We start from the raw sequence: 26,686 nt of genomic DNA, 5'->3' as shown, positions 1-26,686 counted from the left end.
GGTCATGTGTTGTAAGCATTTCCATTTTACTGTACCACAACTACCTGGAGAATAAATAATAGGTTTAAAATATTTTGTTACTTTTGTAAATGAATGTTAGTATTTCATTTTAGTATATATTTATTTGATCACAAATTTAGACATCTTTTCTTATTTTTATGTTGCTTTTTTCTTCTGAGAATTATTTACTCTTGCTTTTTTCCCATCTATGTATTGAAGTATAATTTTATTCCTAATTATATATTAAATACATATATACATGTGTATGTTGAAGTCATCAATCATGTCAATTGTTATTTAATACATGATAATATTTATAATATTTTAAAGTGACTCATATTAGTTGTTTAAAGTGTGAAACCAGAAAGAGTCCAGAGGAAACACAATAAAATATTACCACAAATTGAGTCATTGAAAATATTTTTGTGAATTTATTCCCAGATAGCTAATTAATATTAATTATTACAGAATATTTAAATTGGTAAGTGATTTTGGTGCCAAAAATTTCATATATTAAATGTCTATTCATATAAGAGTATGTTTTTTGGAATGATTATAATTTGTGGTGCCATATACCACTACTGTCTGGATCCCTGTAATTTTATAAAATGTAGCACGTTTCATGATATATGAGCCAGTCCCTTTGTTACTCCTTTTCCTTTTCTTGCTTTCAAATTTTATCTATTCAAAGTGACATACAAAATTATATGTACTTATTGTGTGCAACCTGATGTTTTGCAGTTCATGTACATTGTGTAATGGTTAAATGTAGCTTATTAACCCATGCATTATGCCTCACACAGTTATCATTTCTTTGTGGTGATAGCACTCAACCATTCTTTCGGCATTTTTCGAGAATACAATATGTTGTCATTAACTGTAGTCACTACGTTGCTTAATAGACCTCTTTTACTTATTTATCTTACCTAATTGTAACTTTGTATCCTTTGATTATCCTCCATTCACTTACCCTACCCCAGTGCCCTAGTCTTTAGAGATCACCATCCTACTGTATTTTGAGATCAACATTTTCAGGTTTCACATGTGAGTGACTTATATATTATTTGTCATTCTATGTGTGTACTTCCCTTATTATAATGTCCTTCCCATCTATTTGTTATTGCAAATGTCAGAATGTTCTTCATTTATGTGGTTGAGTAGTGTTCCATTTCATGTAATATAAAACATAGGTGTGCTACAATAAACATGGAAGTGCAGGTATATCTTTGGCATAAAAACTCTATCTCTTTTGGATATATATCAGGTAATGGGATTGCTGGGTCATAGAGACAAGACTTCTTTTTCTATTATTAATTTCAAGATAAACTTCAAACTTGTTTTTCAATGTCTTCCTTCAAACCAACAATTGTTTGGTGAAATTACATAAACTCATTATTTATTTTGAAAACCAAATTGTATATTTAGTGATTTTATGTGGCATCCATTTGTCCACTATATTTATGACTAGTTTTATAGGCATATGGAACAATCTTGACTTTTTCTCCCTTATTTTGTTCTTCTTTGGATCAACTCTTGGGAAGTCGTTAAAACTGTGTTACTTTTGTGGAAGTATCTTCCTGCTTTACTTTTCTTGAATAATTTGTGCTGGGAAGAAGAAATAAAAAAAGAAGCAAAGATGTAGAATAAGTGCACATACTCTGCATGCTAGATGATAAACATTGTAACAAGCTCTACTTGATATCATTCTAATCCAACACTCCCTAGACACCATTGTGCTGGGAAAGGTCTTGATATCTGAGAATGTCTGGGAAGACAGTGTTGAGTATTGCTATTCTTACCCTTGTTGCTTTAGACATTTGGTCAATGACATTTTCAGGGGAAAAAAAATCAAACGAAAATTTAAAAATTCTAAGGGCATTTTCTCATTTTTCTTCATTCCAAATTCTATCATCCCATTTCTTAAATTTATCTCTCTCAAAATCTCCACTATACATGGCATTAAATTGGATTAAATCTTACAGGATCCACTTCCTTTAGATATACAGCCATCATTGTAAGTAAGATTTTTCTGTTTTAGTCCCACAATCCTTCCTGACTGAAGCAGTAATCAAGTTTGTATCTTTGACGCAAGTTTATTTCCTCCAAAAATATAACAAGCACTCATGGGACTGATGCCTGATAATACCACAAGTATACGAATTAAGTATTTGAGTGTTAACATATTTATGAGAAAAAGTTGGGAGTATGCTTCTCATAAGAGTGGAGAGTGTGTGCCATTCACAGTAGGACTAATTTGACCTTTTTGCTATTAAAGGACTGGTGCAAGATGGTCTGTGTAATCTAGTCTCAAGAGGAGTGATACAGCTTTGTGGGTAGAGGAGAGCTGCCACTCAATAAAAGACATGGGTCAAAGAGAAGTAGTTAAGATCTGAGCCTATGTGAAGGACAGATGGCTGCAAAAGGTCATTAGCTTCCTTGTCACAGAGCTAGAGAACATAGCCACTTCCTACTCAGGTAACAACCAGGGCAGCTGCTTACTTATTTTCCACATCCTGGAGGGTGTTAACAAGAGGCTGATTCCTGGTTTCTGGAAGGGGCAAGATAACAAGGACAGCAAGGAGGGTGATGACTCCATAGATGATCCAGGGCAGACGGAGAGAATACCCCAGTAAGGTCATCAGGAGAGGAGCCAGTATTGCACCTATTCTGTGGAATACTGTAGTGATGCCTCCCAGTGTTGACCTTAGGATGAAAATAACAACACAAAGAAAATCGTATACACATCTGTGTGTATATATATATATATATATATATATATATATATATATATATATATATATATGTTTACATTTGTCAACTCCATTTCATTTTGGGAGACAATACAGCAGAGTTATTAAACACATGGACTTTGAATCAGCTTTTAATTGTGACATTGGCCTCTACTGATTTCCAATTAATCAGTTTCATCATTATTAAAATTAGAAAATCCACAGCACCAATCCTGTAGTGTGGCTCTTAAGATTAAGTGAAAATCTGCAGTAAAGGACTTGGCAACTTTGCCAGGCATAAAGTCTGTTTTAAATAATTGTGGATTATTAGTTTGCTTTTAAAATTTGTTTTACAAGTTGGAGGGCATAAAGGAATGAACACCTAAACAGTCTCAGTTTTCTCCCTACAGTAAGTGTCAGTCAGTTCGGAAAGTCCTGTTTGGAAAGCAGACAGAAGGTCATTTAGCTCTTGTACCTGAATACAGTGGGGAGGAGCTCAATTTGGTGGAGAGCAGAACCAGTGCTGGCAGCAGAAACAGATCCAATTCCCAAAGTTGCTAAAACCACACGCAGAGTCTGCATTTCTGGAGAGAAGAGACCAGGGAGAATAAAAAAATCTTGGCTGAAGAAATCTATCTATCCCTAACTAATTGTGGGGTGATTCTGTTGTAGGGTTTGCAGGTGAGAAACAAATGACAGACAAAATGCAACCCCTCAGAGATGATGGAGAGGTTGATGAGCTGCTGAATGCTGGGCTGAAACACTGAACCAAAGGATCTAAATCTCTTGCTTCAATTTTCTCTGCACATTTGAGTATTGCTCATAATGGTGGGAATAGAGAAATCAGGAAATATTTGTTTTTATTTACTCTGTCAATTTTTTCATGGCATTTTCTGGAGGGCCTAGAACTATATGTGAACAAAAAAAATGAGGATTTTATGACCCATGTCTTGAACAGTTTAGAACTAAGAGTATGGGAACAATGTGTGATGTGGGACAGGTCCTCCTCCACATAGTGACAAAGGGATTGGACAATGTGTAGAGAGGCAAGTTCTAGGTAATAATTCAGAATTTAAAGCCTAGCATTAGGAATCCTATTCAGACATGAATAATGTCACACTGGGAATTAATCACATATTTTGAATTACTGAATTCAGAAAGGTTAAACAGATTATTTTAAATTCATAATCAAAATAGGACTTTAAAAGAATATAGATTGTTCTCCTTTAAGTCAGGAAACTTCTGTTGGGGAGAAGAATGGAGACTTCCAGTCTGAAATCCTACAAAATATGTTCCTGCTCTGGGAACATGGTGGAGCATGGTGACCACTAAAATTCCCACAATCATTAATGAGATCATTTGGGTAATTTAGTAAAATAGGTTGGGTTAAATTCTTAATCTATTTCTAGTGTTTTTCCTAGTACATTATTGCTATACATAATAGTGGGGTTCATTTTGATACATTCATAAGTGCATATGACATAATTTGTTTCATTTCAACCCCTAGTACTTCCCCTTTCACTCTCCTCCTCCATCTCCCTGATCCCCTTCCTCTATTCTACTGGTCTTCCTTTTATTTGTATATTGTTTTTAGTTGGTACATTATAATCATACATAAAAGTAGAAATTATTATTCATTTCTTCTCTAAGTACAAATTATGAAACAGATTAGAAGACATATTAAGATTAAATTATCCCCTTACTCCTGCTGTGCTCTTGCTTTCTGCCTGAAGACAAGGTATTTTTATGTCACTGAATTCAAGAACTTCCCTAAAAATGTATTGAGTTAGGGAGGCCTTAAAAATCAGGAAGAGTCCCAGGGATAGTACTTGGAGATGCAATTGCAAGGTCAGAGGCACATGATTAGCTCCTCTGCTAAAAACCCTGTTTGTACCATTCAAACTGCTGTTCAGGTTCATCTTGGATGTGGTCAGGTCAGCTTTATGTCTGAACCATACCTTAAGGACATAGGCACAGTTGGAGCCTAAGTCCTGCCAAGAGCTTGCCATAATCTGTTTCAAATCTTCATATTAACTGCAAAGAATCCTTGGCTTTTAATGACATTCTTCTGGCATCAGGCACGTAAGATGATGTAATTCCTAAGGAATGAGGGAAACACTTTCTTTCCCCAAACCTTTGTCTCTCTCACCTTGGGGCAAAAATGTGTTGACCAGAATGGAGACTCCGGCCAGGAAGGAGAACAGTGTCTGGTTTGTCCGACGACCCATGTATTTCAGAGTCCAAAGGGAAATGAATCTGGCTGTGAGCATGATGGCTCCAAAGAGAACCTGGAACAGGAAGATATTGCTCCCCAGGTGCTGCAGGTTGAGTACGAGGCCATAAAAGGATACAGCACTTGAAAATCTGAAGTGAAAGGAGAAGAGACATCTAATAACATTTAGAGCCTAAGGAACATTCCCTAAGATTTTGAAGGAGACTCCTACATGATGATTATATTGGCATGTGGTCAATGATAATTATGGAAGGGAATAATATAAAAAATGTTTTTAAGGCAGTGATCTTAAATTATCATAAAATTACCATGGGCTCTTTATTGCTATAATTTTTACTGAGCCACAAAAGAATATATAGCAGATACATACATTTTCCAGTAAAATTTAAAGTTTTAACTGCATAACCCTATGCATAAAAAGGTAATTTGAAATCTGAGCACATTGCTCAATTGGAAGGCATAAAGGAATGAACACAGAGTTAGACATTGGAAACTAGGGAAGTTTATTCTTTGCAACAGTGAGTCTCTCTTCTTTGATCCTTGGTGTGGAGTTCTTTTTCATCTTAATACTGGTAAGTAAGGGTGCAGAGAACTAGGGAGAAGAGTTTGATATGTGTTTCCTGGTTTTAAGAGTGTAGTGACCTAGTCAGATGAAGTTGTGCCATAACATATCTATTCATTTTTATATCTGATAAGATAAGCACTAAAGTAAGCAATAGGTGTCAACTATGATTTCCACAATACTAATAACTGTAACAATATGAATGGTTGGGGCATAAATTATATAAGATAGTTTTAAAAGAGTAGAAAAAATCAGTCCATTAAGAGAAAAAAATGGGAAAAAGGAAAAGAAAGATTAAAATATTTTAAAGGAGAGAAATAAAGCAGAAGAAATGTATAAATTGAATCCCAAAAAGAAGGAAAAAATTTTTTTAAATAAAATAAAGTGGAAAGAGTTAGGGACAGAGAGGAAGACACAGCACAGGGGATGGAGAGCACAGAAGAATTTTAGTATTAGAGGGAGAATATAAGAGAGAGAGTAGCAATAGCAAAAAAGAATTCACTAACCCTAAAAAACAAAATCATAAAATAAAAATCTGATAAAATATGAAAAACGTAAGATTTATATACATACATCCATTCATACACACATATGCATATATATAAACAAAACTGCAAATACAATTGGAAGAACAAAAAAAATTGTTCACAATGAATGAAAGAATTGTCTTCATTGCGGTGGTTGAAACTGAACAAGGATGGGTATTTACTACATATGTTAGACTTCCCTTCCTTCCATTTCTTCCCAGGGTATGTATATCTTATAGCAAAGATTGGGGATTATTAAGTCTTCCTCCTTTTGTCTCAATTGCTAGACCTAGAACCAAATATGGAGTAGCCTGAATCAAAGCTTATTGAAATGACTTAGGTTTTCTGTTCATTAGTACAAGGTAGTATGGAAAGAGAAATACCATCTGTTGGAATATTGTCTAGAAAGACTAGGTCAATGCACGCTTAGAGCAGGGATGATTCAAAGATCTAAATGGAAAGTTCCCACAGTTGGGATCTATCCATAATTGGAACTTTGTCATATTCTGGAGATATTAGTAAAAGAAACCCATAGGGTGAGGTAGATGGTAATCTATTCTGGTTGTACCAATCCCAGACACTTCTTGATAATTTCACTCATAGGGTAACCAAGTTCCCTGGGTGGAAGTGGCACAGCAGGTCGCAGAACACTCCACCACCCAAGACTATGGCCTTCCAAGACTCAATCCTTGAATGTAATCATGCCTGCCTGTTTGGCTTCCTAAATATCTTTAGCTGATTAAATGAGTCACCAGACTCTATGGGAAAGTAACTTTCACTCCCCTCTTTATCTGAACTGAATTCTCCTGGTTGAAATCTTCTGTATGCCTGTTTCAATTGTATGCATCCTAGCCATATGGTAGATGCCAGCCAGGATGCTGTGCCAATCTTTTCTATTGGTTCCTGTAGCAAAGTGGTTCCCCACATCTAGTGTAACTTCCACGAGTTGGCATCCCACTTTGGCTCTCTTCTCCCAACTTGAGAAACATGGAGCACTTTCAATAACCAACTCCAACTGTAGATTCAGAGTAAGCTAAGTTAAGGCTTCCTTTCTATTCTATTGGAGTCTCCATGCCACTTTTTTTCTGCTTTTTCTTTCTTTATCACCCCTCTGTGGTGATCCAGAGCAGTAGCCACCACTGGCTTGGCACTGAAGTACACTTTCATGTCCTTCATTTGAAATATCAGTATTTCTGGGCCTCTCTGAGTCTCTGACTGTCTAGTATTAATTATAGTGAGTTCACTTAAACATCTACCTCACTGAGACACAGTATTCCCATTGATTCAATTCAAAGCCACAGAGAAACTAGAAAGTGAAACCTTTCTCTACTCTACCATATTTGTTCCTCATGGCTAATAATTTTTGAAAGGAGGAACGTGGTTGCATCTTAAACATTTTGAAGTTACTAAACACCAGATGGTACTTACCTGTAAAAGCTCAAGCAGCAGGTTCTCATAATCACTTTGGGTGCATGGAACAATTGAAAAATTGATGGTTTGGTCTGGACTGCATCCAACTCCTTCTGTATGGTGGATTTCACATACTGAAACAACAAAAACAACAGGCATTTATAATATGTCAGTAATGGGCAGGTATAGTGGTAAGTACTAGAGGATGAGATAAGTATGTTTACTATCTTTGAAACCTCTGCCTCATGGGGAATATGGATGTTAAGTGATCTCTCTTGTAGGGAGAGTTACAAAAAATGTGGGGAGAAATGAAAACTATCTAGGAATAAAGCCAGTTTTAAAACTGAGCTTATGAGAGGTAAAAAGCATTAACAAAAAGATTTGCACTGTACATCAAAAACAATGAAAAAGTACTTGTGTAAGGGTTTGAAATTTCTTTCCTGTCCACTGGAAATGAGATTTGTTCCCTCATTGTTAGAATTAGAGTTTACCTCTGTAAATCGATGAATTTTATAAAAGCTAGGTCCACTTTATGATTTGGTTCCAAGTAAACTTTTTCTAAGTATTATAGTCATGCTGACTCCACTCATGATTGGAATGTACAGAGTTACAAGAGTGTAAAAAGTAGGGAATCTGTCGATGAAGTATAATTTGCACCCAGGCCAGATGTTATAGCAGATGAAATTTGGTGAAATTCCAAGTGAAATATAATAGTTGCAAAAACATTTGGTTCAGGGTTAGAACTTTTAGGCTTGACACTTCTATGTTACTTAATATTTTGGGGAAGTTTGGTCAACAGGTATCTAGGTACAGTTACATAGGAGAAATAACTTCTGGTCTTCTGTTGTACAGCAGAGTGTCTATTGATAATGATAACATATTCTGTATTTCAATAAAAGCTAGAATAAAGAATTTCAAATGTTCTCACTACAAACAATAAATGTTTGAGATGATAGATATGCTTACTCCAAGGTGAACATTACATAATATATCCATGAATCAGAATATCACAAAATATCCCCAAATGTGTAGATTTATTATGCATCAGTTAAAGGTGACAGTAGCCTCTTGTTCTCTCACAGGGGTTATCTAAACATCACTCAATGTCACACATGTAAATATCAAATGTATTCAGCACAAGAGAAGGCACTTAATAATTTTCAAATAGTAATAACTTATTTCTGGTAATAAAACTACAGTGAGCTGTGCACAGTGGCACATGCCTGTAATACCAGCAGCTCAAGAGGCTGAGGCAAGAGAATCGCAAGTTCAATGCCAGCCTGAGCAACTTAGTGAGGCCCTAGTAACTTAGCTAGACCCTGTCTTAAAATAAAATATAAAAAGGGCCTGGAATGTGGTTCAGTTGTTAAGTGCCCTAAATTTGATCCATAGGATCAAACAAATCAACTCCCCCAAATGCCCCAAAGCAAACAAACAAAAAAAACAAGCAAACAAACAAAAACCAACCCCACACAATCACAACAACAACAACAACAAAACTATAGTGACTTAGCACAGGATATCACAGACAATTTTTACCCCTGAGTCTAGGCCATATAAGCACTGGTTCTTATTGCAACTGCTTAATCATGATGCTGTAGCAAAAAACAGTCATTAACAATACACGATCAAGTGGGTTTGGCTACATTCCAATACTATTTCATTTACAAAAACAGGTGTTAGTCTGGACATAGTTTGCTAATCTCTGGTTAGTGGATGCTGTTGTATCTTTTTTACTCACATTTCTCATTCACTTCTCCAGCTTTTGTGAGTGCTGATGCTGGTTGTTGTGGCCCCCACTGAGAATTGCCCTTGGATAAACAAAACCTCCTCACCCAATGCCATATATTTGTCCTTATCCAATAACTGAAAAATTCAAGCATATCAAAATTATGCTCCTTGCTTCAAGGCCGAGAAATTTTTGTGGGCAATCCTAGTTCCAGTGTTTATTACAAAATCTCCTGGGTCCTCTATTACAATTGCATTATACTCTGACTTTTATTTCTGCCTAATTCCATTTCTTCTCCTCATAGAAAATGTCCTGAAAGAACATCTCCATAAACCTCCTGCACACAAATCTCAGATTTCCCAGTTCCTAGGAAGCCAGATTTACAATACTTGTAATTGTCTGGTAGTAGTCAAATAAATTGATGCTATAATGAGAATCTAGAGCCAGATCATCCAATAAATACAACATAATGGTGTTATCCGGTTCATACAGTTGTAATTTAGGTATTAAAATTGTCAATGGTGGTAAACTGGGATGGGTTGGTGGTAGAACAGAGTGCACCAGTATGCATATGATCCCAAGATTTCAAAAGTTTCAAGAAAAGGAATAATTGTTCACACTTGAGAATTCAATAGCTCTTGTAAAGTGCTATGAATGCATTTAAGAAAGACAATGGAAGACTGGTGGTGATTGACTACCAATCTAAAGTGGAATGTGAAAACCAGAAGATGTATATAAAGAGCAGTATATAAGGAGACCCTCATCTTCCACAGGTAGAGGGAAGAAAAATATGAAGACCAAGTCCCAGGACTAAGTTTTAAGAATAATGTCAGGTTTATATGACATTATATGGTTTCTTTTGTGAAAAGACCTGGCCTTAATTGAAAAGCAGTACTCCTGTTGGGATAGTTATACCTGAGCAGAGGCATTTGGTCCTTTTGAATCCCTACATCCCCTAGTACTACTTGGCATGAAAAAAAAAACTGACCCCTCTTCCCTGATAAAATCTAGTGTTACTGCCTGGTTTAAAGATAGTGCAGAGGTTTATGTTTGAAAGAAAATGTATAATTTCTCTGCCATGATTTATTACTATTTTCCTCCTACCAGATGACTAAAAGAAAAATATAATCTGTCTGGGAGATGTTTTGTCTACTGAGGAGGAAAAGTGCCTTTATGTTCAAAGTGCTCAAGTAGCAAGCTAAAACCATCAGCTTGAGAGCACACATGGGGAATAATTTTTTAATTTAAATTTTTTTTTGGTGCAAATAACAATCATACAGAATAGTAGGTTTCACTGTGGCATATTCCTACATGCATATAACATTATAGTTTAATTACTTGTATTTCCAAGTCACACCTCTTTTTCCTCCCTGTGATCCTCTTCTTCACTCAACAGTCTCCATTCAATTTTCATGAGATTCTCCTTTTTCCCCTTTTTCTCTCCAGCTGCCACATATGAGAGGAGACACGTGACCTTGAATTTATGAGTCTGAATTATTTTACTTAACAAAATGATCTCACATTCCAACTATTTTTTGACAAATGACAAAATTTTATTCTTCTTTATGGCTGAATACAACCTTGTTGTGTATAAATATAGCAGTGTTTTTAACCATTTATCTGTTGATGAATACATGCTCCATAACTTGGCTCATGACTTGTGTTTCCATAGACATTTGTGTGAATATATCACTAGAGAATGTTGATATTATTTATTTTGGATAAATACTGAGCTACTCACTCTTATAGCTCGTCATATGATGGTTCTATTTCTAGTTTTGATGAATTTCTATTCTGATTTCCATAGTTGCTGTGCTAATTTACATTCCTACAGTGTATCAGAGTTCCAATGCCCCAGCATCTGCACCAGAATTTATTGTGATTTGTATTCTTAATGACTGCTGTTCTAACTAGAGAGATAAAATCTCAATGTAGTCTCAATATTCATTTTCTTAGTGGCTAAAGATATTGAACATTTTTTCATGTTTGTTGACCATTTGTACTTTTTCTAAGAAATGCCTTTAGTTTATTTGCCCATTTATTTAGGCAATTTGCTTTTTGGTGTTGAGTTCTTGATATTAATTATCTATCAGAAGAGTAGCTGAAAAAGATTTTCTCCCATTCCATAGGCTCTCTTTTCACACTATTATTTCTTTGCTGTGCAGGAACTTTTTAATTTGATGCTATTCCATTCAATGATTTCTGATATTATTTTCTGAGCTATAGAAGTTTTATTAATGAAGTCATTGGCTGCACCTATATTTTGAAGTGTTGCCCCTATATTTTCTTCTAGCAATTTGCAAATTTTTTACCTTATTCTTAGGTCTTTTATCCATTTTTTAATTGATTTTTGTGAAGGATGAGATATATCTAGTTTCAGTCTTTTACACATGAACATCCAGTTTTCCCAACACCACTTACTAAAGAAGATGTCTTTTCTCCAACATGTTTTGGTGTCTTTGTCAAGGATAAAATGAATTAATGGATGGGTTTCTTGCTGGGTCTTCTGTACTATTCCATTGTTTTATTTATTTTTTTATATATATATGGGGTTTTTTTTCCAGTACCATGCCATTTTTCTAACTACAACTCTGTAGTATAAATCAGATATTGTGATATCTCTGGTGCTATTTTCTTTGTTCAAAATTGTTTGGGCTAATATGGGTCTTCTGTCTTTCCATATGAATTCTAGGACTCCTTATTCTTTTCTAGATCTGTAAAGAGTGTCATTGATATGTTGATGGGTATCGAATTGAAGTGTAGATCATGTTGGGTCATAGGGTGATTTTTATCAATATTAACTCTGCCTATGGGAAAGAAAGATTCTAAGATCAAGGGTGGTCAGCTAGGTATCAGACCAGAAACACTGCACCTGACCCCCCCCCCAAAAAAAATGTAGGCACAACACTTCGTGTTGGCTTAGAAACAGACTTCCTTATCAAAATTCCTAAAGCACAAGAAGTAAAATTTAAAAATCAACAAATGGGTTGGTACCAAACTAAAAAGCTTATTTATAGCAAAGGAAACAATCAAGCATGTGAAGAGAGAACCTCGAGAATGGGAGAAAATTTTTGCCACCCATGCTTCAGATAGGGCATTAATTCCCAGGTTATAAAATGAACCCAAATTGTCAACAAATTTATTTTTTAAAAAATATTCAAAATCTCTAGCAATCAAATAAATGCACATTAAAGCTACACTGGGATTTTATCTCATTTCATTCAGAATGGCAATTATCAAGAATACAGTAAGAATAAATGTTAGTGAGGATGGGGGGAAAGGGAAACATTCATACATTGCTGGTGGGACTGAAAATTTGTACAACCACTCTGGAAAGCATTATGGAGACTCCTCAAAAAATTGGAATGGAAACACCAGTTATTCCACTCCTCAGTATGTATCCAACAGATTTAAAATCAGCATACTATAGTGATGCAGCCACATCAATGTTTATAGCAGCACAATTTACAATAGCAGAACTATGGAATGAAACTAGATGCCTATCAACAGATGAATGGATAAAGAAATTGTGGCATATATGCTATACCCAGTGGAATATAAATCTGCCATAAAAATAATGACTTTATGATATTGCCAGAAAATGGATGGATATGGAGATTATCATGTTAAGTAAAATAAGCCAGTCCCCAAAAAACAAAAGGTCATATATTTTCTCTGTTACATGGATGTTAACACAAAATAAAATAGGAAGAGGGGAAGAATAGAAGTTCAGTGTTTAGACAAAGGGGAATGAAGGGATGGGAGGGGAATAGGAATAGGAAAGACAGTGGAATTAATCTGACATTACTTTTCTATGTACATATATGAATACAACACAGTGAATCTCACAGTTGTGTACATCCACAAGACTGAGATCCTAATTAGAATAAGATATAAACCATGCTTGTATAAATATACCAAAGTAAATTCTCCTGTCATGCATAACTAAAACAGAACCAATAAAAGAAAAAGAAAAAAGATCAAGATGGTCAGAGTATAAACTTGAATAAAGGGGAAGTTTGTTTTTCATAGGTACATAATTGTTCACAGCTTTGAACAAGAGCCTAAACAGAATGATAACTACCAATGAAACAGAATCAGTAATAAAAAGTTTTCAAGCAAAGAAAAACCCAGGACCAGATGGACTGTCATCTGAATTCTACCAGAATTTTAAAGAATAACTAATGTTAATCTCCTCAAATTGTTCCATGAAATAGAAAGGGATGGAACACTTCCAAATTTATCCTATAAAGCCACTATCATCCTTATACTACAACCAGATAAGGACACATCAAGGAAAGAAAACTACAGACCAACTCTCCTGATGAACTAAGATGCAAAAATTCTTAATAAAATATTAGCAAATTGTATTCAATGATATATTAAGAAGATTGTACATGATGACCAAGTTGATTTTTATGCCAATCTTGCAAGGATACCTTAACATATACAGATCAACACATGTAATTTCCCACAAAATAAAATTAAGGACAAAAATCACATAGTCATCTCAATAGATGCAGAGAAATAATTCAGCAAAATTCAGCATCTATTCTTGACAAAAAGGAAGAAAATAAGGATAGATGGAACTTATCTCAATATTGTAAATAGTATACATCACAAACCCTATGCCATATCATGAAGAATCAGGGAAAATTGAAAGCTTTAGGTGATATTATACTCCCAATAAACGTCCTGATCACAATCTGTGAGAGACTGTTAACCACAAGACCTAGGTAATCACTGCCCAGGTTGCTGTTAAGACACTATATTTTAAGGGAGAATTTACTCCATAACAACAGAGAATTCATTTCATGTTGGTACTAGGATTGAAATGCCACTGTAAAAAAAATAGTTTAAGTTTTTGGAATGGATATAGAGGTTGGGCAGTGTGTAGAAATCTTCTGATTTCTTGCTCATAATAAAAGCAAGAAGAGCAAGGTAAGTTGAAGTAAAACTATATAAAAGGTACTAGGATTTTCCAGCCTTCCCATTTGGCAAATGAGACTATCATTTGGAACATTGTCAGGAAAACATGGCTAGAAATAAGTAAGTCCTAATTTACAGGTAAGGTCCAGCATGTGAAAGAACAATATTTCTTAATAATTAATTATAACTTTAATTGACATAATAATGGTACATATTTATGGAGTACAATGTATGTCTTGTATACATGGACAAATTGGGTAATTAGCATATACATCACCTCCTGTACAATGTTTCTCAAGATCTCAGGAGGATCAGATCTCAAACAAACAATAGAACTTCTGAGATACTTAGATGTATTTTCTCTCAGCCATTTCAGGAACCCAAAGCAGAGAAAGGCTTATGTCAAAGATGTTTGTTGAAGTGTTACAATTTTTTTTGTAAACCCCAATGAAATTTATAGGAGATCCACAATGATTTTGTGAAACATTTGTCAGAAAAAAACATTGACAACTTAACTGATAGAACAGAAATTTTATCAAATTAGAAAGGCTCTCAAAAATGCTATCACTGATAAACTAGCTTGCAACACCCTTTAAATGAAAATATAAGAGGAAAGAAATTCAGAGGTTGGAGCCAAGGGACAAAAGGTTGTAAGATCCATGTTTCTTCAGTTTTCCAAGCCTTGAGATGTACTTTCAGAATTTCTAAACTTTGCCTACCTTGATTTCATAATTGCTATAAACTCTGTTGTGTCTCAAATCCCCTTTTTGAATGGAATGTCTACAGAAGTTACTCTATGCTTTTATCACCAGTACACATTGGAAAAGTTTGGAACAGCATTTGATCTCTTGAGTTTCATAGATTTACAAGTTCTATGATTAGAACATAATAGGTAAGTAGCCTCAACCACACGTGGACCTCATTTAAGTGTTCAGGTTCTGGGGGCCAGGGTGGAGTTCAGTGGTAGAGTGCTCTCCTATCAAGTGTGAAGTCCTTGATTCAATTGCCAGCCATTAAAAAATATATTCTGGACTTCAAGCACATGCTATAATGAAATAAGACTTTGGGGGAAATTGAGCATGTGTCAATTTATTTAGTGGATCAGAAGGATGGAATAATTTTGTAGCCAGAGAATCTATCCTTTGTTTTTCTTTATAAAAATTTTCTTCTGCAGGGCATTTGCTCTGTTTCAGATTTAATGTAGGGGAGCCTATTAGTTTTCCCTCCACCAAGCAGTTTATGTGATGCTTGAAATGCATTTTAGCTTCCTTTTTATCAGTTAACCCCGAACACTTTTTTTTTTTGAGAGAGAGAGAATTTTAATATTTTATTTTTTAGTTATCGGCGGACACAACACCTTTGTTTATATATGGTGCTGAGGATCGAACCCGGGCCGGGCGAGCGCGCTGCCGCTGAGCCACATCTCCAGCCCCCGAATACTTTTTGGCCCATTTAAGCTAAGGTGAACACTTCCTCTGTGTTCTCTCAAAAATTATTTTCAGGTGACTTTGTTTATTACTATATATTAACATGATAGCAAACAGTAGATGAATAAGTATTTTAAAATGTGTTAATTAGAGTATTCTTGAATGAGCCACATCAGGATCTGACTCCCATCAGGAGGAAAACTTCAGGGGAAAAAAAAGATTTTTTCCAAAAATTTTTCACAGAGGTGCAACCTTAGTACTCTTTAATGAGAACGATATTAAATGTCAAAAAGAATTTTACTGTCATGTCTATATTGTGTAGAAGAGTATATGACATTTGTTGCACAATAAATATTTGTTGAATTGTTAAATAAATGGATGGAATTAGAATAATAATTTTAGTGCTATCTTTTGCATGCTCAATTACTCTTTGTCTTATTGGCTTTCTGATTTTCCTTAAAAGGGACTGTGATTTATTTAAATAGTGATAAATGAACTACTATACAATTAGTGTACTTCCATCAGTAAATTGCAACATCTATGTCCAAATATTTAATAAAAACAAAGATACATTTTTTCAGTGCCTCCTCTCTACAATGAATCCATGGAGAAAAAGGACAGAGACTTAAGAGCTCACACACAGAATTCCCATTCCAGCCCTTTAGTCACCCCAAATGCAGGGACAAGTTCATGGAATACTGCATACATGGCATACATTAAGGGCATCTGAGTGGCAGGCCACTCCCCACATGCTAAGTGTGAACAGCAACCCGTTTACCCCGTGGCACAGCCCTGAGCTTGAGGCCATGTGTTGCAATCCCTGTGCTTGCTCCATGGCCCACTCCTCAATTGGTCGCTGCAAGGACAGTTAGCAGACATTGCATTGGTGGCTGCCTGTAATCTGTTTAGCTACTGCCTGAGTAAATAAATATACATGGTAACTACACAATAAAATCAGACCTGCTTCCTGCTTGGTTTCCAGAGGTCTTGATTAGCAACTCCACAGCCACACTCTCCTCTACCCTGTTCTGTGGACCTCCTCACTGGGCGAGAGAGAGCCCTCCCACCCAGGGACAGAGGGACACAGCCTAGTGTGATTATGAGGCCACGTCATTTCATCCCGGCAACCAGTTTCCCCTTCCAGATCACCTCTATGGTCAGGGTCTCTTCAATATTCTTTTTTCCATTTATGTGTGCAACTCTTCTAAGTTCCTTTACACCCTTTTCTAGCTGATTTGTGACAATCAGCCACCGGAAGGACTCCACCAGCTTCCTGATTAAAGAAGAAAGGTACAGTAAATATTCAACTACTTAATTTCCACACAACCTTTGAGATTCCTTTACCTTTCCATTTATACATACTTTCTCATTATGGAAGTGTAATTTATAACCAAATCTTCTTCTTCCACTGGACTGATCTTTCACTAAGATGAGGGACATATCTGGACATTAATGTGTGAAAATAATTATAGGCATCAGTAAACAAGGATCAAATGGCATAAATCATCCATTTGCCTTCCAATTTTTTGTTTTGATATATAATTTACATATCATAATATTTTCATAGGGTACAATTCAATGAACACAATACTCAATGGTGAAAGACTAAAAACTTTTTCTCTGAGATGAGAAATAAGGCAAGCAAGCCCACTTTCACCACTTATTTTCAACATAGTCCTGAAAGTTAAAGATAGATTAATTAGTCAAAGAAAATAAATAAAAGGTATCTATAAAAAAGAAGGAAGTAAAATTATCTGTTTGCAGATGATATGGTTTTCTATATGAAAATACTGAAGATTCCAGGGGAAAAAAAAAAGATGTTTTAGCTAATGTATAGGAAATGCAGCAAAAGAGCACAATAAAAAATCAACATAGAAGGTCAATTATATTTATATGCAATAATAATGAACAACTTGAAGAGAAAATTACAAAATAATTCCATTTACATTATCAACAATCAGAAAGAATTCTTAAAAGTTAACCAAGGACTTATAAAATAAAAACTGCAAAAAAAATGGCTGAAAGAAAAAAAATTTAAAACCAATGGATATACATCCCATGTTCATGGATTGAAATCAATGATAGCAATACTACTAAAAGTTATCTACAGATTCAATGAAATCCCTATTAAACTCCAATGAAGATTTTCATAGCAATAGAAAATACACTCTAAAATTTATATGAAATCTCAAAGGACTCTGAATAGACAAAATATTCTTGAAACAGAACAGCATTGGAGAATGCCCACTTTCTGATTTCAAAACATACTACAAAACAAATGTATTTGTTACTACAAAGCAACAATAATTACAATAAGCTGGATGCGGTGCTGCATGCCTGCAATCCCAGCCGCTCAGAAGGCTAAGGCAAGAGGATCATGAATTTAAAGCCAGCCTCAGCAAGGGCAAGGCACTAAGCAACTCAGTGAGACACCCTGTATCAAAATAAATAGGGCTGGGAATGTGGATCAGTGGTCAAGTGCCCCTGAGTTTAATCCCTGGTACCAAAACAAACAAATAAAGAAAAAAAAAAACCCAATATGGTGCAGGCATATATACATACAGGATGGAATAGGGTAGAGATCCTCAAAATAAATCTTCACATGTATGGTCAAATGATTTTTTACAAGAATGCAAAGACAATTTCATGGGGGGAATGACAGTCTTTTTAACAAATGAGGCTAGGAAAACTTGATATCCACATGAAGAAAAATGAAGATGGATTCTTGCCTAATGCCATATAAAAAATTAACTCAATATAAACGAAAGACCTAAATGTCCCAACACAACAATTCCGGTCTTCAGAATTTATCAAAAAAAAATCAGCATACTATACTGATGCATTAATATCAATGTTTATAAGTGTGAAATTCACAATAGCCAAGTTATAAAACCAGGTGTCAATCAATAGATGAACACATAAAGAAAATATGGTATATACACACATAAAGTTTTATTTAGCCATAAAGAAGAATAAAATTATGTTATTTGCTGGAAATGGATGGAACTGAAAAGCATAATGCTAAGTGAAATAAGCCAGACTCAGAAAGTCAAAGATTAAATGTTTTCTTTCATATTTGGAAGGTAGAGATTAAAAAAAAAGAATAAAATAAAAGGAGCTCATGAAAATAGAAGGGAGAACAATATAGCAGAGGAAGGCAGGCAAGGATAAAGGAGGAAAGGATGCAAAAGAAAGGTGCTGGGCATTGAAATTAACCAAACTGTGCTACTTGCATGTATAAACAAATCACAATGAACTCCACATTTATATATGATCATAGTGCACCAATTAAGAAAATAAACATGTAGAAGAGAAAACATAAGAGTAGAGGAAGCCATTCAGAGGGAGTGAGAGGGCAGGGAAAAGGGAGGTAAGGGAAAATGAGATATAGGAAATTATATTATGTGCATTTATGAGTATGTCACAATGAACTCCAATATTATGTATTATTATACCACCCTCATAAAGTATAATAAATTTTTTTTATTTTTTCTCTTCTAATGATTTCATGACAATTTTCTGCCTATTTTACAAAAATGGTGACTGCATAGTGCCAACCTCCACTCAAACTTCCATTCTATTTCCTCTCTTGCACCTTGGATGGCACAAAGGATGTTAACGGGGACATGAGTTAGGAGCAGTATTGGGGCCATACAGATACCCAGTGACATAGCTCTTCTGTTATCACCTTGGCCTCTCTTGTAAAGAATGTGGAGATTGTTCATACCTGGAGGGCAAGAAGAGGACAAGCAAGGGTACAGACACAGCCAGTTGCAGAATGTACCACTTTCGAATGGCAAAAGCCAGTCCTCCAAGGAACATCTGCCCAACACTATAGGAAGACAATATCAGGACTATTCCTACAGACTTCCTTTTGGATGTTGTCCATTCTGACACTGGAATAAAATATGTACATAATTGTCATTCCAGGCAAAGGGTAATTTCACAGTCAATTCAGGCATGAGAAAATGAAAGTCTCAAATTTTTTACTTACTGAGACAAGAAGAATTTATCATAATAGTCATGACACTCAACCCAGCACAGAAGCGTAATATGCAATAAATAAGGAAGGTGGGGGCAAAGGCTGCTGCAGTGTCAACGATGCCCAGCTGGAGTAAGCACCACAGGTAGACCACCTTCCGCCCAAACCTAAGAAAGATTGGAACAGGTTAGCTTATTTCAGAGCAAAAATAATATGTGGAAAACAAGAGAAGATTAAATAACTTGAGATTTAGGGTAAAATGTTTAACAAGTAGGACATTGTACTGTGGTCTAGCGGAATCATAATACTAGACAACAACAAAAATCACAGATGTAAGCATCCCTGCTAATCTGAGAGTGATGCCAGAATGCACAGCAACACACATGGCATAAATGACCTTGATGCCATGTGGAGCCATATCAAGAGGAGGAAATAGGGGAGGTCATAACAAATGTTTGTTTTAAAACATTCATTTAGGAAAAGTGGATTTGTGTGTCATATTCAGAGTGCTGAGGAGTGAAATCAAGAGATCCATACTTGGATCTGTGTGATCTTTAGGTAAATGCTGAAGGATTTGAAAGGAAGTGTGGGAAGACAATACATCAAAGTTGCAGATAGATGGCATAATCACTACTCTGGGCCATGTCAGTGTTCATAGGCCTCGGGAAATGTGTTTCAGAAGGCGACCTGGCAACTGTTACCTTTAGCACAGGAACTCATAGGAGGTCCACAGAGGACAGACAGAGAATACGAAACAGAAGGACATGTCACATAAAAAGAACAGGGAAATATTTGTGTCATGGAGCTCCAGGGAAGGGTCTCATTCTGGAGTTAACTTGGACAAAGTTCCATGAGCTGATACAAAGTTTTCAGAAATGTTAATTTTTATGGTTTAGATGTGATGTCTTCCGAAAGCTCACATGGGAGACAATGCAAGAAGGTCTGGAGGAGAAATGACCCAATTAAACTAATCAGTGAGATAATCCATGGTGTGTGGGGAGCCACTCTGAAGGACTCACGCCTTCCAGTCCTGAAGCAGGAGGCTCTGACTGATCACTACATTTCTTGGTGACTTGGGCATTGTCCCAGCTCAGGAAGTTGAAGGCTTGTCTTCAGATGTAGGTGTCACCCCTGGGGTTGAATGACACTCACCTGTCCCTTGTAACCCTGCTTTTTCTGGCCTTTTTTGGATAGAACTTTCTAAGAACAAGGGTCCCCCCCCCAATAAAAGCCCACTTCTGAACGAGCTTGCTCCCTCTCTCCAGCCTCTTGTGACCTTCTCTTGCTCTCCCATTTGGGGAGTCTGAGGCGAGAACAGAGAAGCTGTCCTAAAGACTGTTTAAAGGTAAAGCGCGCGCGTGTGTGTGTGTGTGTGTGTGTGTGTGTGTGTGTGTGTGTGTGTGTTATTTGTTGTCCCTGGAAATTCACACAAACGACCATAAGTTCAGCTACCCGCGCAGGTCGGGGGCAGCAAGTGGCGCCCAATGTGGGGCCGCTCAGGGTGAATTTCCAGGTTGACAGAGAGAGCAAGCACATTTGGAAGTGGGCTTTTATTGGGGGGACACTTAGAAAGTTCTTAGAAAGTTCTAACCATGGCCAGAAGGAGCAGGGTTACAAGGGACTGGTGAGTGTCATTCAACCCCAGGGGTGACACCTACATCTGAAGACATGCCTTTGACTTCCTGAGCTGGGACAACACCCAAGTCACCACGAAATGTAGTGATCAGTCAGAGGCTCTTGCTTGAAGACTGGAAGACATGGGTCATTTAGAGTGGCTCCCCACAGTGGTGGGATTAACTGTGTGGTAAATGGAGGCAGGTGGGGTGTGGCTGAAGGAAGTGGTTCGTTGGGGATGCAGCTATGATGTATATATTTGCATCTTGTGACAGCAGTCTCTCTCTGCTTCCTGGTCACCATGTGAGTTGCTTCCCTCTGCCACCCTCTTCCTCCATACTGTCCCCTTAACTTACACCCCTATAATCTTTCCTCTGGGCTACTTCAATAGACTGACAGATGGTCCTTGTTACCACTCAGTGGAGAAATAAGGCATTTAAAAGGCAAAGTTATAAAATTCCCATTAAATTCAAAGGCTGGGAAGTGCAATGAGAGTAACTTGGGTGGAGGCATCACTAAATAGGGAGTCAGGAAAATGAGTTTTCAGAAAGTAACATTTGAATCTGAGTACCCAGAAGTTGGGCTGAACAGTGTACAGGAAAAGCATTCTAGGCAGAAAGAACAGCAAATATAAATGCCATGTGGCAGAATCCAGCTAGATGTTCTAAAGACTAGCAGAGAATGGAGAAGTGGGTAGGCAAGATGAGGAAGGGAGGCAGGGGCCAGATCTCAGACTGGCAAGACTTGAGAAGAAACTCAGGGTTTTATTCTATGTGTGATAGAATACCACTGGGTGTTACCTGGGGAAGAACAATTTTAAGCTTGAGAAGACACAGGTCAACATAGGGTATGGATGGAATGTGTTATCAACAACAGTCAAATGATAGCTGCAAATGTGAGCTACAAATGCTCTAAAGTGTTCTAAGACACTGGGTGGCAGAAGGTCCTTCATTTGATAGGGGGGTTGAACTTCATAACATCTGACTAGGAGAAGCAGGGGAGGTGAGGGCGAGTAGAAGGAAGCTGGATAATGGCACCAAAGCACAAGTGGATGGCAGTAATAAATTCTAATCTTCTACAGAAAATCAGGTGACTATAGTTCACAATAACCTATAGTATATTTTATGAATCACTATAAGAGAGGAGCTTGAACACTACAAACCAAAATAATCATAAGGAGACGGAAATGTTCATTACCTGGATTTTATCAGTATATGTAAGGTATACATAAAATGAAATATCACATAGTACTTCATAGTACAATTACGATGTGTTTATAACATTCTTAAAATGTTTAAGGTTTGTAAACGTATCTTGAATACATACACTATATGTATTCAATATATACAAATATATCAAATTTATGCACTTTTTAAATTTGTGAACTAAACTAATTAATATAGTAAGTTTCTTTATGGGCTTCCATTATTTCCATTAGATCTGTTAGGGCCATCCTACAAATCTCTTCATGAGTATTGAACAATCCTCTTACAACTGGTCTCTTGTTTGCTATTGTTGCCTTCTATCAAATTATACTCCTAGACCAATAGTCCCATGACACCATTGTTAGATCTCTTATTAAGCATTTTTTGAGATTTACATAACACACAAAAGTGTAGATATCAGACGTTTACAAATGTAATCATGTTCACAGAACCAATGTACCCATTTAACCAGTCCTAAATCAATAAAACATCACTCTCATGAAGAAGCCTCTCTCAGATTCTCTCCTGGACACTATTCCGACCCAAAATACCTAAGATCATAAACTATACCACTATATATTATTCTATCTGCATTGATCTTTATAGAACTTGAAATCTTGTATTAGGTAGTTCCGTGCCATGTAATGTTTCCCCTATGTTATTGCATGTGGTAGTAGTTTGTTCTTCCTCATCAGTAGAATTTATATGAATATACCACATTTTTTATTCTACTGTTTAGGGATAATAATCTGAATGTATGCTCAAAGAAAACTTACTTATTCATATTTTTCACTTAGCTGTTTTTTTAATTCATTCTCTACTACAAATTGGTAGTACAGAGGCCTGAAAACCAGGGGGAAATGAGCTCTCTGACACAGAAATTCATACAGGTAACAATTAAATGTGGTATGCTCAAAGTCACAATTTTAAACTGAGATTACTAGGTGGCTTTGAGCATCTTCACCCCCACCAGTGTTCTTGTGGGAGACATGCTTGGATGAGGGTCACAGCTGACTGCCTTCTCTAGCTCTGCCAGGGTGCTAGAAGCCACAAGTTTCTCACCTCCAAGTTTTATCCTCCTAACTTCTCAATAATTACTTTTTCTGGTTACAAATGTTACCTATTAAAGTCATTTCACAAGGATCAGCGTCCAGGTTACAGGTCCAGTGACTTATGATCCCATCAGGCCCACAATGCTACTCAATCCTCAGATTTTATAGTGACGACTTCCCTCTGTACGTATGCCTACACTGCATGTGTGAAATTATGACCAGTTTTAAAGTATCTATGCTCACTTATCTTACAGGGTCTAAGTGGTTCAGAACATCACCAAGGCCAGGCACTAATTTTTAAACATGCAAATGCCTCCTTCCTCTCCCTTTGTTGAACTCTTACATACACCTCATCTCCTCGATTTGCTCTGCAAATTACTTCCTGAAACTGATATGATTGACATACCCTTTTCTGTCCTCTTTAATGCAGCACAATGAGTTTTTCACAACAAATTGTAAATTCCAGTTTATGTATGAAGTGTTAATATTTTATTGTAGTTTCGTAGAGTCAGAAAGTGATACCCGTATACACTTCAGTGCAAAACACACAGAGTTCAGCAAGATTTCTTAAATAAAGGAATAAATACTTACTGAAAACTTAATCTGACCAACAGTCTAAAAGAAAGTGAGGTGACACTCACCTGTCTGAAAGAGGGCTATATATCAGACTTCCCAACAGTGACCCAGTCATAAACAGAGTTTGAACCATTGGTTTTAATGACTGGGATTCTCAAACCAGGTCCCACTGGAAGAGAATCAAAAAAGCACAGTGGAGTTTGAGAGGGTTTTAAGCCTTTAAAAGGAGCACAAATTCCCAGATACCATGTATGTGATCCTCTGCTTTGTGGATCCTGCCAGCTTCACCAACAGTCACTCTTCCCTGGTTGCCCTTCCTCCACTTATTTCAGCCCTTCAAGTGTACTTGCCTCTCTCCTGCCTCATAACCTTCCAATGTTCTGAACCTTTTTTCTACAGGTCTTTATTCATTTTTACCTTCAGGCCACCAACTCCCTTTATTCCACTAACTTATACACATTTTCTGGCTACTACAATTTAAAACATATAAAAACACATTTTTAAGAAATTTCAGTTACCAAAAATTAAAGCCTTAATTTATTTTTATCATCATGTAAGTGGTATAAGGACCCTGCCTTTGACTTTTCTTAGCAGTCCATACTTCAACTACTACAATATCTCTCATCCTTGGCCACACATTGAATCATTTAAAGAACAGCCAAAAAAACCCACTAATGCTTGGATCCTGTGACCCAGAGATTCTGATTTGCTTGCTCTCAGTACCAGTTTTTCCAATAAATATTGAGAATCACTAAGTGTAACATTTGATCAATTTTTAAATTATAGATCTTTCTCACTAGATTAAAGGATAATTATAGGTATATGTTTTGTCTATTCAATTCATTAACTCCAGTACTGTACATTCTCAACAGCATTGTGGTGTGGATAAGCAATTGCTACCTGCAGAAGGAAGGAAGAAAGATTTAATTACAGTACACATCTGGGGACTAAATGTATAAAGCAAGTCCCTTCTTGGTACTACCTCCAAACTCTTTGATCATACAAACAGTATATTGGGATGAGGCACCTTACCTCAGTTATGATGGTGGAGGGGAAATAGCTTCTGTCATACACCCAGCCATCCACACAGGGCTCCGTGTCTGCCTCAGCTGTGTTGGTGACAGTTTCATTCAGGTGAAGGAGCTGCCACTGGGGATGGATGAAGCGACGGCATTTCTCTGGTTTCAGGTTTGAGTCCAGGGGAATGGAGATCCTCAGGAGGGCATCTTGGCTGAAAGTCCTGGTGTCATTACCAGAGACAGTGTCATTGTCCAGAATCTGGACCCAGCAGCGATGATTAGGAATTGCTGCAGTGAAGTTCTCCAGTATAATATGAGAGGATGTTAGGAGGTTGGTGATACAAAAGAGAACTAACTGAAAGATTTGGAATCTCCCCAGGCCTCCGGCTTGATCCAAGAGCTCATCAAAGGACATTGAGGCTGAACAGGGGATCACCTAAAGGAATCTCTTTATGGAGGTAAATTCAGAAGGAGAAAATGCTTCCTTTCACCAGGACCTGTAATGTGTTGATCCTCATTCAACTTTCTCCTGATGGGCTGTGACTCACAGCTGCAGAATAATGGAAGGATTTCCTCAAAGTCCTTGGGTTTAGGCAGGCAGATCGTTTCAATAAAGTTACAGAAATATTTGGCAAAGAGACTTCTACTTACTGACAACTGAACCTGCTTAAAAGATTACTCTGTGAATGATTCTGATCTTTGAGCTTTCTGAGAAGTCAACCATTAACTTTCAGTGGATGTCATCTCCATATGACCCTAAATATAGCTTTCTATGATCTGTCCTTTTCAGAAAAGGAATGTTGGAATCTCAAAAGTAAAAAGCTTTCTGATATTACTGTGTAAAGAACAGAGCATGGCTTTTCTTAGGACTGAATTGTCTTTTTATTGGTTGCTCAAAACATTACAATGATCTTGACACAGGACTGAATTTTCACTAGAAGTTACTGAAAAATATTCTTGGTTAAAATAAAGGAAAGTGGAATATTGAAAATAACTGCTGATTGTTGGTATCTAGAATTCTGCTTCAGCTTAAATAGTGACAGTGATTTTAAAGTTTTTGAAATATGGAAACAAGTATTAGGAACAAGGAGAAAGGAAACAGAACTTTTATGCCATAATTTATTTTATCAGATGTATTAATTTATTCAAATAGCATTTGGGCCTTTTATTTCAGTATATTTGTGTGCTTGATTACAAATTTGGAAACACAGTTTGCTGTTACAAGGTCTTATGTCCCAGTTAGTGAGAGATAGACACATAAACAATTTCACAGAAAATGTTTAATGATTTCTTGGTAGAATGGGACAGGAGTGTCATCCCTCTAAAAGTAAAACTTCAAACTTGTGAAGGAGAATTCCTGAGACAATGAATGATTAAAAGGACAGTTTCAAAACAAGAAAGTACATGATTATAAGTACATAATTATACTAAAAAATTGACAAAACTGTGTACCTGCAAGATATTCCAAAGGTGAAAAACGTGCAGGGTAATAATGGGAGGAGTTGGGCTGGTTGAAAAAAAAAGCAACCAAACAAAATATCTGGAATTAATTCTGCAGACTAGAGATTTTTATTCTTGAGCTTTAAATCTATCACCTGTGCAACATCTTAAAATGAATACTTCTGTACAGGTTGTATAGATTCTTTCAGGAAATGACTTTTTTGAGAATTTAAATGAAATATTTTAAGTGAT

The 26,686-nt window shown here is 36.4% G+C and overlaps 1 protein-coding gene across 1 annotated transcript; it reads right to left on the bottom strand.

Moving 5' to 3' along the window:
* Nucleotides 1-403: 403 nt before the first annotated feature.
* On the bottom strand, nucleotides 404-25,710 carry LOC101978562 (steroid transmembrane transporter SLC22A24). The gene is given in 10 exon segments (XM_078045787.1): nucleotides 404-1,605; nucleotides 2,500-2,703; nucleotides 3,205-3,313; nucleotides 4,879-5,093; nucleotides 7,480-7,595; nucleotides 16,696-16,819; nucleotides 19,274-19,442; nucleotides 19,541-19,695; nucleotides 24,041-24,144; nucleotides 25,008-25,710. Coding segments are annotated over 10 exon segments (1,659 nt in total). The 5' UTR covers nucleotides 25,410-25,710; the 3' UTR covers nucleotides 404-1,544.
* Nucleotides 25,711-26,686: the final 976 nt, after the last annotated feature.

The sequence above is a fragment of the Ictidomys tridecemlineatus genome, chromosome 4, assembly GCF_052094955.1.
Source record: "Ictidomys tridecemlineatus isolate mIctTri1 chromosome 4, mIctTri1.hap1, whole genome shotgun sequence".
NCBI classification, from domain to species: Eukaryota; Metazoa; Chordata; class Mammalia; order Rodentia; family Sciuridae; genus Ictidomys; species Ictidomys tridecemlineatus.
Note: the sequence above shows the minus strand (reverse complement) of the source record. Positions and strands in the feature narration are given on the sequence as shown.